This window comes from Balaenoptera physalus (genome assembly GCF_965194825.1).
Source record: "Balaenoptera physalus genome assembly, chromosome: 9".
Classification (NCBI taxonomy): domain Eukaryota; kingdom Metazoa; phylum Chordata; class Mammalia; order Artiodactyla; family Balaenopteridae; genus Balaenoptera; species Balaenoptera physalus.
Window position 1 is genome coordinate 12,575,427 of NC_138888.1, and position 13,814 is coordinate 12,589,240.

Sequence of the window (13,814 nt, forward strand, 5' to 3'; positions counted from 1 at the left end):
GCGGAGCGCGCGGCCCGAGAACCCGAGGCAGCGGTCCCGGCCGGAGGCGCAGAGGGGCGGCGGGGAGCAGCAAGGCCGGGAGAGTCCCGCTTGGAGCCGAGGCCGGGGGATCTGGGCTCACAGCCCCGAGTCTCAGCAGCTGCCGTCGCCCAGGAGCAGCAGCTGTGCCCGGGGTCCCGGCCGCGGCGGCCGCGGGAGGAGGAGGAGGAGCTGCAGCTGGACGGTGGCAGCTGGAGGAGGAGCCGCGCCGCTGTCCCGTGCGCCGGGGAGAGGGCCGCGCCGCCCGGGCTGAGCCGCGCTGGGATGTCCCGCTGACCGCGGCAGCCATGCAGCCTTGACGGGGCGCTCGGGCGCGGGGACCAGCCGCGGGGCGCGCCCTCCCGGGAAGGGGCAACGGGCGCGGGCAGCAGGACTTCACCGCCGACTCCAGCCCCGCTGGGTGCCCAGCCATCCACCATGGAGCCCGTGACCAAGTGGAGCCCCAAACAAGTGGTGGACTGGACTAGAGGTGAGCGAGCCTGGGGGGGGCCTGGCATCTCCGGCCCCGGCATCGGCTGGCGGGGAGCTGGGGTAGGGGGTGCTCAGCCCTTCCTGCAGGCGAGGAGCGTTGAGAGCGCAGCGCGGTGACAATGCAAACTTCTTCCCACTGGCTTGTGCGCCCCTGGCTCTTGTGCCTGCTTGCGGGGGTGCGAGTGGTGACAAGCCGAGGAGAGGCCCATCTTGAAACCGGGGGCGGGGTAGGGGTGGCCTCTGAATGGAGGGAGGGGGGCCGGGCGTGCGGATCTCGGACGCGGGGGCGCCCTCCCTGCCCTTCCCGGCGCCCCGGCTGCCTGTCCCGGGGCGCAGAGGCACAAGGCGCCTTTGTGTGGGTGACTCGCCTCGGACGTCGTCAACGCCGCCTGCCCAGAGCAGTTCGCAGGCGTGACGAGGCGGTTGGACAGGTAAAGGGAGACCCCGGCGGCTCGGCGAGCCTCCTTGTTTTTGTCGGAGAGGGAGGGAGGGCAGCGCAAGAACCAACACTGAGGCATTCGCGCCGGCGACGAGCCTTGAGCCAGACTCCCTGGGACTCGGCGACTTTCGCTCCGGGAAGGCGCCAGTACCCCCGGTGGCGCCGCATTTTTAGGACATATTTAAACCCTGGGAAGAAGTCGTCTGACTGCTTGGAACCTTTTCCCTGAGTTATGCCGTCATTGGGATGAGGGAAAGCAGTGGGTTGGTTGGACAGGCGGCCGGTGGTAGAGCAGGGGTGGCTGGAAGCTTGGACTCCGAGCTGTCACGGTTACTTTTAAGTACCTGCCAAGACTTCGAGGGAAAAGTGACGGAGGTTCCTCAAGCCTCTTTGAACCCTTTCAAGAGAGCAAGCCCTCCAAGAACAACCAGTGTTTTGGTGGGCTTCTCACCCCCCTCCCAACTCAGCATCTCTCTGTTTCAAGTTACTATTTTTTTTTTTTACTTTCTTCTATCTGCTCTTCCAGGTGAGGGGAATGGTGTTCTTTCAGAATAATAATAACTAGAATTGTATAGCGCGTTACGGTTTGCTAAGAGCTCTCTCTCTGTTATTAACCTTGGTCTTCAGTAAGCCTGAGAGGTAGGTAACACTGGTAAGATCAGGTCATCTTTCTAACTGTCTCACCCATGGCTGCGGCATCACAAACACTGGTCATCTCTGCATCTCATTTCTCATGCCTGCGTAGTACACGCAGACCACGTGGAATGGGATGTTCCCGATGTATGGGAGGTATGGCACGTGCCAGCGGGGTATGTCTGACCATTTCCTGCTCCTTTGGGAGAAGGGACAGGATACATCGCTCCTGAGAAGAGGTTTGCCCAGGGACCAAAATTTCCTGAGCTCTTATTTAAAACAAACATGAAAACACCAAGTACTTGTACATTGAGTAACGTGTAAACAGCAATGTCACTGCTTGATACGAAACATAAACTTAAAAGCTATGAAGACCCAGATCCTATTTTGAAATGGGGTGTGTTCCCCCATTCAAGATACTGCTAGGTCCCCTGTCTAGCGACTTGCCCAGTCTGAGTTGGTTGATCTATTTTACCAGTGTATCCATCATAGAAGCAAACTAAGAAACTGATGACTTCAGCAGTTTTTGACCTCAAGAGCTGCTCTGTCCAAAATGGTAGCCAGACCACAAGTGGCTTTTGGGCCCTTGAAATACGGCTGGTCCACATTGCCATGTGCTGTAAGTGTAAAATACACACTCGTGTGAAAAACAGCATATAAACTATCTCATTGCTAGTTTTTTGTACTTATTACATGTTGAAATAATATTTTGATATATTGGGGTAAATAAAGTTTATTCCTAAAATTAACTTCACCTATTTATTTTTACCTTCTGAAAGGTGGCTCCTAAAAAATTTAAAATTACACAGGCGACTGACTTTCGCAGCTCACATTATATTTGTACTGGACAGTACTGCTCCTGAGTAAAAGAAAGGGTTACAATTTATCACTCTGGCTTTTCTGAGCCACTGCCAGCCTACTTGATAAGGTACAACCAGAAAACCGGTAACAGGCAAACAGGGAGATTATGGAGTGAGATCTTCACACCCTCAAGATTTGTGTCCTTTTTTTTTTTTGGTCCCTCTTGGGATTGGGAGAGGAGAAGCATAAATTCACATCCTGTTATGTTTGTTTAGCATTTAAGTCAGAGCAGATTAAACTGTTTTTGGTATCCTGTTGCCTTGACATTGTGACTTAGTTGAGATCGCTTTCACCCAGGGAAAGTTTTCTACTGACCTGAAAGAGGAATTATGGGTGGTTCAGTATCTTGGTATCTGGCGCGTTGGATACTGATTAGGTTACATACCTGTGGCTAGTACGTGGCAACTTTATATAAAATGCTTGTGCCCTTTTGGACCCTTAAGTACAGCCTCATCGAATGACCTGGATACTTTTTGTGTTAGAATCTAGAGAAGAGAAAAGGAGGAAGTGTGTGGCGAACTCTTAGACGAGAGGCTACATTCTCCCAAATTGGGTGACACATTACTTGAATATTTCTCATAGTCATGATGTGAAAATATCGACTTTTTAATGAACTATTGGCTTATGCAAACTTGTTTGCTTATAGGACTATTTTTAGCTGTCTTTGCTAACCTCCCTGCCTAACCCCCATTTTATAAATACATCCTACTGATAAGCAGCTCTTCTTGTAGATTGCCACTCTTGGCATTGCATGAGTGTGGCAGTGGTGATCGTGAGCACTGTAGAAAGCCTTAGATTTAAAACTGTCTAAATCCGGCCACAACCTGTAGCTTGCTCTCATGTTGATGTTATTAGGCAGATGCATATATTAGGAAAAAGGTTGCTGTCTACAGAATGAAGTAATTCATCTGGCTTTTATTATTGTTACTATTTTATTATAATTTTTATTTGTATTAATCCCTAGCTCTAGCAACACCAGTGTTATGATATTAGTAGATCTTCAGTGCATGTTAGCGCAGGTCTAAGCATTGTACAAGTGTTAGCTCATTTAAATGCGTAAACACCCTTTGAGGTAGGAACTATCATTTCCATTTTGCAGTTGAGGACACCGAGGCATAGGAAGGTTAAGTACTTTGACCAGTGTCACACAGCCACGAAGTGACAGAGCGGCGTTTGACCCCAGACAGTTTGGCTTCATTTCCTTCCATCTTCTTGGGAAGTTCTTCCCAGGGTCACCCCCAGAGGATGCTCTCATCTTCACCACATGGATGAATAGACCATCAGGATCCCTGTGATGAGTTATAGATCATGTGTTACTGGAGGAGAGTCATTCCCTATATGTGTGTCTTATTCTACCTATTCCGTATATGTCAGGAAGGTTATTTGTTAATCAGATTAATTCATAGTTTCATGGCGCCTTGCCTTCTAGATGATTTGGTGAAGGCTTTTGCAAAGCAGATGAACTTTTACAATGTGTATCAGGCAAGAATAGGGTCAGCTGCATATAACAGAAAACCCAGTTTTTGGTGGACTCTCCAAATGAGAGTTTTGATTTTTCCTTGGAAAAGAAGTCTGGAAATAGGGAATTCGGGATTGTGTGGGGTTTCCGTGGTGCCATCAGGACTCCACGCTTCTTCTGTCATCCTGTTCAGCCATTCTGAGCAGGGGGCTGAACCCTTTATGCCAAACACCTCCGTGCAGGATGGCTGCTCCGCCACCAGGATCACGTTCTTGTTCCAGGCTGGAGAAAGGAGACCCAGAGGAGACAAAACACTGGTGGTAGCCAAGTCCTCCCCTTCAAAGAGCTCTCCTAGAGGTTCCATCAAATGACTTGGCTTACATCGTAGTTGCTACAGCTGTCACGTGACTACCTCATGCTACAAGGGAAGCTGGTCACTGTAGTTTTTTTTAAAGTTTCGTACACTGTGGCCTTGAAAAAAATTTGGAGTTTATTCAGTAAGGAAGAGGGGGAGAATAGATATTGGTAGGCAGCCAGTAGTGTCTGACATACAGTAATTTACATGTCCTGATATTCATAGATCAGCTCTCAAAGTAGGACACATGTCACAATTTCCCACTTCCCTCAAGCCCATGGGTCCGCCTTGTTTTAGAAATAGTGTTGTATTTTCATCCCTGTTAAGTTTTCTCAGGTCAGAACCCTAAGCTGATTATGAGGTCTTTGTCTCTAAGCCTGATTTTTTTTTCTTGTTATATTTAATATGCTCATTTCATTTACAAAGATGTTTCATTGAAAACAGTTAATTGCAACTTTATGGTAAAGAATTAAATTAAAAAATTCACATCTGGAGTTCCTTGTAACAATGGGAAAAGTTGGAAAGAGTCTGACTTAAAGCCAAATCATTCTAAACTTGATTTAAATATTAGAAGTTGCGTTGTAAAATGCCGCGTCCCAAGTTGTGTTCCTGCTTTCAGGCCATTGGAGTGTCTTCAGCAAGGAGGAAGGGTTACTGGTTTGTCCCTGCAGCCCCGTCCGTCCAGCCCTTGGTCATTGATCGGTCTGCGACGGACAGTCTCGAAATAAGTGTGTTTGTTGTTGAGAGAGCACATCTATAAAACCAGCTTTAGTCCCAGAACAGAAGTCTCTCTGGCCACCTTCTGGTGCTGACGGTGTGGTTAATGTTTCCCCATCACAACCAAGAGGAAAGGGAGCTTTCTTGTTTGAGGTCTGAGCATGTGCTCAGGACATCTGCTCATTTTCTATATCTGGCCGTGGGCACTGCTTTTTTCCTGATGTGTCTGTAACATGTGGCAGGTCAGCAGTTTTAAAGTGCCTCACTATCTGGTCACAGAGGAGCTGGAGTTCCCTTGTTAACGGTAGAGATCTTGTTCGTGGCTGGTCAAAGGCCAGTTCTTTTTGTCGTTCTGATTCCAGTTAGGTTGTCCTTCTTCCTTTAGCCTCTAGGGTCGCTGGAAAAGGGAGGTCGTTTCTCTTGGCAGTTGTAGGTCCACCATTTGGCTATAGGTCAAGAACTCTTTTCTTTAGTCCAATTTCTTGCCAGTTCTATCTCCTGGACTCCAGCCACAGACTTTTCTTAATCATAATAATAGAAAAACATTCATTGAAGTATTTATTATGTATCAGACACTGGGCTAAGTGCTTTATTTAGACTCCCTCGTTTACTCCTCAGAAAACCCGGTGAGGTGTGCGAACAATTATTAGCCCGTATTAAAGGCGAAGAAACTAAAGCAGAGACGGGGAGTCTCTGGTCTCGTGCTGATGGGCGGTGGCGCTCTTAAATGCTGTCCTCTCCTCCATCACTTCATCGCTCCTGTGGCTTGTACCAGGCACTGGAACTTAGAGGTGAGAGTGTGGGCTCTGGAATCAGTCTCTGGCTTTGTATCCCGGTACCACCTCTGCCTGTGTGATCTTATGTAAGCTCTCAATACATTACTGCTTGTTTTTATTGCTTCCTCTCCTCTTTTATCCTACAGCTCCAGGACATAAATTACTCTCTCTGAGCCGCGTGGTCTGTCATAAGGTTGATTCTTACCATTCAGGGACACCAGTCAGTGCCATGGAGATTTCCCTGCCATTTGTCAACCACTCAGAGGACCCGGGGTGGGACTTGCAGCTGGTCAAGAAGGTTCTTGTTTTTGTTTTTTGCTTTTTCTATGTTGATATTTTATTAAATTCTTTACGTTTTATACTCACAACAATACTATTGCATCCTCTGTGCAAAGTAAATTCTAGGTGTATCTAAAGCTTAATTATAAGAGCAAACTTAAAAATATTAGAACAAGTATACGAAGGACTCTATTAATTCCTCTTAGGCAAATTTCTTTTAAAAATACTAAGAAGCAGAAATAATAAAAAGTGACGAGACAGACAGATGCCCAACAAGTATATGAAAGGATGCTCAACATCACTAATCAGGGGAAGGTTCTTGGTGAGCTGAGTGGTAGATGCCTCTTGCCAATATCCTGAGCCCTCTTGGGGTAAATAAGTTCAAACTGTATTTTCTCAACTTTTTTCTTATAGTCATTGGACTTCCAGTGAGCATGGCGTTAGGACTGGCTCTTGCTTTGGACCGTTGACCCCTCTGTGGCACCTGGTCCATGACTAGTGGTACCCGCATCTCCCGGGAGCTTGCTGGAGATGCAGAAGCACAAGCATGCTAAGTCTGCATTCTAACAAGATCCTCTGGTGATCCATGTGCACATTGCAGCTTGAGAAGCTCTGCTCCAGCAGCCGCTGCAAACGCGTTTTCCCACTTCGCTGGTAGGTCCTGCTGTCTGATCTGACATGGGCTCCACCTATTTTATTTAAGTTCCCTGGTGACGACACTTGACTTGGCCACTAATTAAAACAGAAAAGCAATCTTAGGGAGTGTGCTTATATTTATATATTTATAAGCACCACCTAGCAACAACAACAGGTGATTCTCTGTAAACTAAATGAGACATTTCCCTTGAGCTGTCTTCCATATTTCTTGGGATTTGAAGAGTTCTCATAACAATCCTTTTTTTTTTTTTTTTTTAAAGCGAAGTAGGAAGAAGGGAGTCATGGGGTGGTCAGTGGGCTTGTGTGGTTGAAGTGTGTTCTCAGGATCCTTAGGTGGACTTTGGAGGATGAGCTGGGCTTTTGGCCAGTCACATGGTCCTGTAGTCTGGGACTGCACCGGGTTTACCAAACTTAGATGATTTTGGGGGGGAGATTTCATTGTTGCTGGAAAGTGACACTGAATGTCATTCAGGGCGGTTCTCAAATTTTGGAAGTACGTGCTGTGCCGAGGCCGGGTGTCTGAGTCCTGTGTCGGTGGAGATTGGGAGGTGACCTCTCCTTGTTCAGGCCTCACCTGCGTGCTTCCCTTTTGCGTTCCCATCATTGCAGAGAGCTGCGGGTACCTCAGTTTTCTGTCTTGCTGTTTCTGTGTTACCGCCTCGATGTTTGTTCATTCCAAGCCTGTTGTGTTCTAGCTCTGGGACATCTATGTTCTCACCTCCTTTTCCTCTTTGCTTTCATCTTGGGAGGTTTCTGGTGTTTTCACCACTGGTATAGCCATTAGCTAGGCTTTAAAGCAAGTTTTATTTACACAAGCTCTTCCATGTTTGTTCTCATTTGATATTTTCACAAGCCCGAGAGGAGCACAGTGAAGGCCCAGTGAGGATAGAGGTTTTCGGACATGAAGTGAGTTGTCCAAGGTCAGAAGGCCAGGAGTTGGGACCAGACTCCACAGGCTTCTGTTCTCTTGTTCTGTGCAGCCCCTGGTTCCTCCTGTGGTCAACGTGATGCTTTTCGTTCTCTCTTCATCAAGTGTCGGGAGGGGCAACTTCAAAGAACTTTTGACTTTTGTGTTCCCTGATTATCCCTTCAGGGTTTACACTCATGGGATACATTTCTTTTCTTTCTGTTTCTTTTTTTTTTTTTTCTTTCTTTTTTTTAATTACACAGCTTAAGCAGGGCCCTACATATTCTGAACCTGACCTTTTAGCATTTGAGACACTTACTGCCAGTTATTTATTTTTATTGTAGTTTGTTGACTGTGTTGTATTGTTTCAGAATGCTACTCAGTAATGAATCATTTCTCTTTTTGACTCTCTTAATCTAATTTTTATTTTATCTTGAGTGTCATATGGCAGATTTTTTGTCTGGTACAATTAACATTTCTATTTGGTGGAATCACATCTATCCATCCATCCATTTAACTTTCTTAAACGATTTTTATGGCTTCATTTCCTGCTTGCCTTTGATTCTTTTCTTTTTTTTTTTTTTTTGTACCTTGTTTGATAGATAATATATATTTTATTTTTATTTATTTATTTATTTATTTATTTTTGGCTGTGTTGGGTCTTCGTTTCTGTGCGAGGGCTTTCTCTAGTTGCGGCAAGCGGGGACCACTCTTCATTGCGGTGCGCGGGCCTCTCACCATCGCGGCCTCTTGTTGCAGAGCACAGGCTCCAGACGCGCAGGCGCAGTAGTTGTGGCTCACGGGCCTAGCTGCTCCGCGGCATGTGGGATCTTCCCAGACCAGGGCTCGAACCCGCGTCCCCTGCATTAGCAGGCGGATTCTCAACCACTGCACCACCAGGGAAGCCCTTGCCTTGGATTCTTCACAGCGTTTTCATTTTAACTGCTGAGGGAGAGATTGGGCATGGTGAACAACACACAGGCTTTGCAATAAAATGAGCTGGATTCAGAGTCTGTATTTTTTTAAAAAAATTTTTATTGCAGTGTAGTTGCTTCACAACAGATTCTGTATTTGATACTAACCGATTTGAAAACTTAGTAAAGTATCTTAACTTCCCCAAGCCTGCCTTAGGCTTCTTATTTGTGAAATGTGACTGATAATTAACTCACAGTGTTTTTGTTAGAATTAAAAGAGGTAACGTAGGGAAAGCATTTTGCATAATGTATGGCATATAAATGTTCACAAACTCATTATTGATTAATTCATAATAACTCCAAGTTAATATGTAGTATAATTGGATTATTGTTGCTTAAATATTTAATGCTGTTGTGGCTGATAGTCACCTTTCGCATGTTTACTAATAATTTACGACAATTCCATCCTTCTCTGTATTGGTGGATAGGTGGTGAGTTAAATTAACTCTATTTTTTGTCTTCTCCTCGTTGTTTCCTTGGACACTTTTCCCTCACTTTCTTTGAGGACCTCGTATGTCCTGGAGGAAGGTGGCGCCATGGAAAGGTTTAGTAGTAGTTCTCTTGGAGACAGCTTCGGAGGAACACTTTCCTCGGTGACAAATTCCACCCTGTAGTAATGAGAGAGTTTCATTCATTCAACAAGTGATTACTGAGGACCTACTAAGTTCAGGTATTGTTCCAGGTGCTGGAAATCCAGCTGTGTTCTAGGTGCAGGGTTCCAGCTTGGTCCCTCCTTTAACATGGTAGATGTGGGGATGACAAACAACAATACCAAAACCACCACCACAACAAAGCAGATGAACAAGAAAATATTCGCTAGTGATAAGTGCTAAGAAGAAAGTAAAGCAGAGAGGTGAGGGAGAGTGACCGGGTGGGAGACTTCTTGGGATGGTGTCATTGGGGAAGCCTCTCTGAGAAGATGACACTTGGGTATGAATGACAAGAAGGAACCAGCCATTGGAAAATTAGGGGGAAGAGCATTGTAGGCAGAAGGCACAGCCAGTGCAAAGGCCCTGAGGTGCAAATGAGCTTGAAGTGTTTGAGGAAAGGAAGCGCAGTGGCGTCATGAGGAGCAAGGACGGTGGGGTTGTGGTGGGTGGGGTGAGAGACACAGCTGTCAGATCATGGAGGGTCTCATAAGTCTTGGACAGGCATTTGCAACATTTTCCCATCATGAAAAGCAGGGGAGTGACATGATCTGATTTGGGTTCTTGGGGGCAGAAATGAGTTTAGGGAGCCCAGATGGAAGGCATTGCAGTATTCTGGAGATGATGGTGTCTTGCACAAAGGTATTGGTGGTTCTAGCATTTGTGAAGCCAAGTTCTAGGTAGAGTTGGTTCACTGACAGCTTCACATCCAGATAATTTAAAAATTATATTTGAACTTGGGGTGTAGATTCATTTTTTTCTTTCTCTGCCAGGGTTAAGAGCTCTCCCTGCCCTTCCCTCATCCTGATTACTCTCTTGTCATTTAAAAGGGAGAGCACAATCTGTCTTTCTGCGTTCACATACTTTGTTTACATCATTGTTCTCTTCTGGCACATTTTGCAGGGAGCTCCAGTTTCTGAAGCTGTTTATTCATCTATGAATAGGGTTTTTGTGAAAGTGGACTTAGCCTAGTTTGTTTTCTTTGACATCAGATGGCTGATGGAACAGTTTTTAACCTGGGATCAGAAGGGCAGATGCAGTTGTGTTTACTAGAGCAAAACAGTTCCTTAGAATGCAGATCAGTAGTTGTCAAAATTAGAAAGTCTTTTTATGAAAACGAAAAATAGTTGAGTCAAAGGAACTGGTCAATAGATCTAATTTAAAATACTTCGCTCTGCTGATAGACTGTCCTAATTTTACTTTGGAAAATAGAGTCATCATTTCTTGATTGAACAGATGGTATTTTGAGAAATTTCAACAGGTAGGAGTTGAACACATTTTTTTTTTTTTTTTTTAAACACTCGATGCATCGCTTATCAACAGGGTAGGAGTGAGTGGGAGAGAATCGATGGTTGGTAGGTTTATATTAGAATAACCTAGAAACTTTACAACACACACCTCATGTCACCCCCTATAGGGAGAGTATCTTCCAGACTTTTAGAGGAAAAACCCCTGTGTCATCAACCAGAAAAGGCAGTGATTATGATCACCTGAATCATGCTTTCCTGAGGAAAACCTTTCAGTGAAAAGAAACACTCTATTTCCTATTTTCAGAGATTTGCAGCAGAAGGGAAATTCAGTGCTTTTGGGTTTAGGAGTGGATGTGTGTACATGAGTGTGTGTGTCTGTGTGTGTTTATGTGTTTCTAACTTTAACCTGTGTTAACTGAACAGATTTTCATGTTCTCAGGGTAATTTTATATTACCGTGTCTTAGGGAGAATCAAGTCAAAAGTCTACCTGGAATATGACCTTTGAAACAGGAAAACTAGCTTAATGTGTAGAGTGGAACGGATTTCACGAGGCACCATCTTAACATGGATTCCAACTGGAGTCTTAAACTAACCATGAGCCGATGACAGAGCTGTGAGTAGCGTTTATGAAAATGGCTGTCTACACTAAAGCCTGAAATTGTTGGTAATAAGTGTTAAATAAAAAACACAAATACTGCTTGTGAGTAAGACATCTAAAGACAGATGGTATGAAGTGGTTTGGTTACAAGCACCCCCTAGGCCAAGTGGAAGAATCTCATTTAAAACTGATCTGTAAAGAAAGACTCTTTTTGGAGGTGGAGAAACTCTTTGTTCTTCTTATTTGGCGTCATCTAATCGGGATACTTAATGAGCACCTGTAAATCTATGACAATTGTCCCTGACTCCTGATGTTTTTAAACTGAGATTTTCAAGAAACCCTTTCCCAGCCACATATATGTGGCTCAACATCTTGTCACCGTTGTTCCTGAACTTCCTCTATTTTTTTTTTTTTAGTGTTTGCAAAGTGTAATCTACTTTGTTTTAAACAAATATACACATTTAAAACCTAGATCCTGTTTTAATTGTCAGTTTTGTAAAAAATTTTATTGAAGTATAGTTGATTTACAATGTTGTGTTTAATTTCTGCTGTACACAGAGTGACTCAGTTATACATATACATTGATATATTCTTTTTCATATTCTTTTCCATTATAGTTTATCACAGGATATTGAATATAGTTCCTTGTGCTATACAGTAGGACCTTGTTGTTTATCCATGGACCTTCCTTTTTCAACATTAGAGCTTAGACATGTAAATTCTCAGGCCCCATCCCAGACTCACAGAATAAGAAACTCTGGGGGTGGGATGCAGGAAGCTGTGGTCCCTCAGTGATTCCAGTGCTGGCTAAAATTTGAGGACCACCAGTCTATACCACTCGTGTGGAGCCTAGAAAAATAAATAATGTATGTCAGACCATCCGTCATAATTCTTGTCTGCAGTTGGTTTTCAGCTAATACATAGTGATTGAGTAGGAAGGAGAACTTTTCTAGTAGGGACAGTTGTTGCATATTTCCGTAGGTGCATTAATGCACTGAGGTCTGTAAGTGTCCTTCTCACAGAGTGGGCAGGGAAGAGTTAAAGCCTGTGTCCCCATGAGCTCCTAGACAGCTGCGCCACCCCAGGCCCAGGGGACCCTTTTGCTGTGTACCTCTGTGAGTGTTCAGCCCCAGGAAGACAGAATGAGGGGAATGTTTCACGGTCTGAAGGGACCTGTTTAGGTTTTGTGTGGAATTTCCAGGCCTCGCTCTCACAGAAGAGTAGAATGTGACACCCTGTCCCCCATTCCGTTTGAGGGAGAGTGGATAGTTGTTCTCTTTCACGTAGCACTCAGGTTTTGGCTTTGAACAATGCATGCAGATGCAAAGGGAAATGAGAGGAAGAAAAAGCAGAAGACAGAAATACTCAGAGTGGCAAATATGCTGCAGTCCAAGGTGAAAAGCTCTTTTGTTTTAGTTCATGGACATCGAATCAGTGCAGATGGAGTTTGAGAGTTCCCCATTCTGCCCCCCCTCCGCCTCCCCACCCCCCGCCCCCTACGCAGTCGACAAAGGCCAAGAGAGTCCAAAATAAAAAAGCTGCTACAGAAGTGAACACTGAGGACCGGGAATGGCCCTGAGACTTGCAACAAGAGTTGCAAACTTAGACGCCTACAGGGGCCAGGAGGCAATGTCAGAAATTGAAATGTAGGGGCAACTGAGACAGTAGGGAGTGGTGGAGACTGTGGCAAACCCAAAGATACATGGGCTGCTCAGTTTCTGCTGACTGTGGACCTACAGTTTCTAGAATCTTATGCTTCTTTGTTGTTGTTCTTGTTGTTTTCAAATGAAGTTGGGTGTCTGTATTTCTTTGTGACATTTTCCAGTTTTTAGAAATCTGTCAACAGTTTTTTTTTGGTATAGGCCAAGCATAACATATCTGTGGGCTGGTGTGTTGATTCCCTCTGTGGACAGCTGTGGTCAGGTTTGTCTTAGTGAGAAACAGACGTATAATATGTGAATACAAGTAGCCGTAGAGCAACTCATTAATTATTTAGTAAATCTGTTTGTTAACCTATAATTTCATTTTGCTACTTAACTAATTACCTTATTTCTAAAATTGTAACATGTAACTCCTTACAGGTATTGTTAAGCCAGAAATACCGATGCCTTGATGAACCCAGCAGGCCATTGAGTAGTTACTCTTCAGTGTAAAAGCAAGAATTTGGCTTCTTCTGAGTGAGTTTACTTTGCCACTCACTGGCTGTGTGGTACTGGTCCCTGACAGGAACTGTTTCTGTTTGTACAGAAAGATTCTATGTATAAGATAAAGCATATACCTTGGAAATAAGGTATGTGCTCCTAACTTCCGTGCTGGCTTGTGGGGTCCTGTTTGAAATAGTAAGTTATCAGTTTACTCAAGGTCTTTCTATCTTCCTGGTGCTCTGAATTGGGAGACAAAACAAACAGGAAAAGCACTAGTTTTAGTACTTAAACTGGAGTGGTACTGAACCCAGGATACAATCTGCAAAACTTCTCAATAAAAATCTCAGAATGTTGGGCTTCTCTGGTGGCGCAGTGGTTAAGAATCCTCCTGCCAATGCAGGAGACACGGGTCCGAGCCCTGGCCCTGGAAGATCCCACATGCTGCAGAGCAACTAAGCCCGTGAGCCACAACTACTGAGCCCACGTGCCACAACTACTGAAGCCTGTGCGCCTAGAGCCCATGCTCCGCAACAAGAGAAGCCATCGCAGTGAGAAGCCCGCGCACCACAATGAAGAGTAGCTCCCGCTCACGCAACTAGAGAAAGCC

At 44.9% G+C, this 13,814-nt stretch overlaps 1 protein-coding gene across 8 annotated transcripts in view; it reads left to right on the forward strand.

Annotated features, from left to right (window-relative positions):
- The first annotated feature begins 367 nt into the window (after positions 1-367).
- CNKSR3 (CNKSR family member 3) overlaps positions 368-13,814 on the forward strand; it is a 105,025-nt gene continuing 91,578 nt past the window's right edge. For 7 of the 8 annotated variants that reach the window (XR_014267291.1, XR_014267292.1, XM_082474724.1 and 4 more), the window contains exon 1: positions 376-508. Coding sequence is in view for 5 of the 8 variants with exons in the window: in XM_082474724.1 (XP_082330850.1) it covers positions 457-508 (52 nt within the window). In the remaining 3 variants the exon portion in view is untranslated. Of the gene's footprint in view, positions 509-5,592; positions 5,766-5,896; positions 6,040-13,814 lie in introns of all 8 variants that reach the window. The other variant, XM_082474722.1, reaches the window with a different exon arrangement.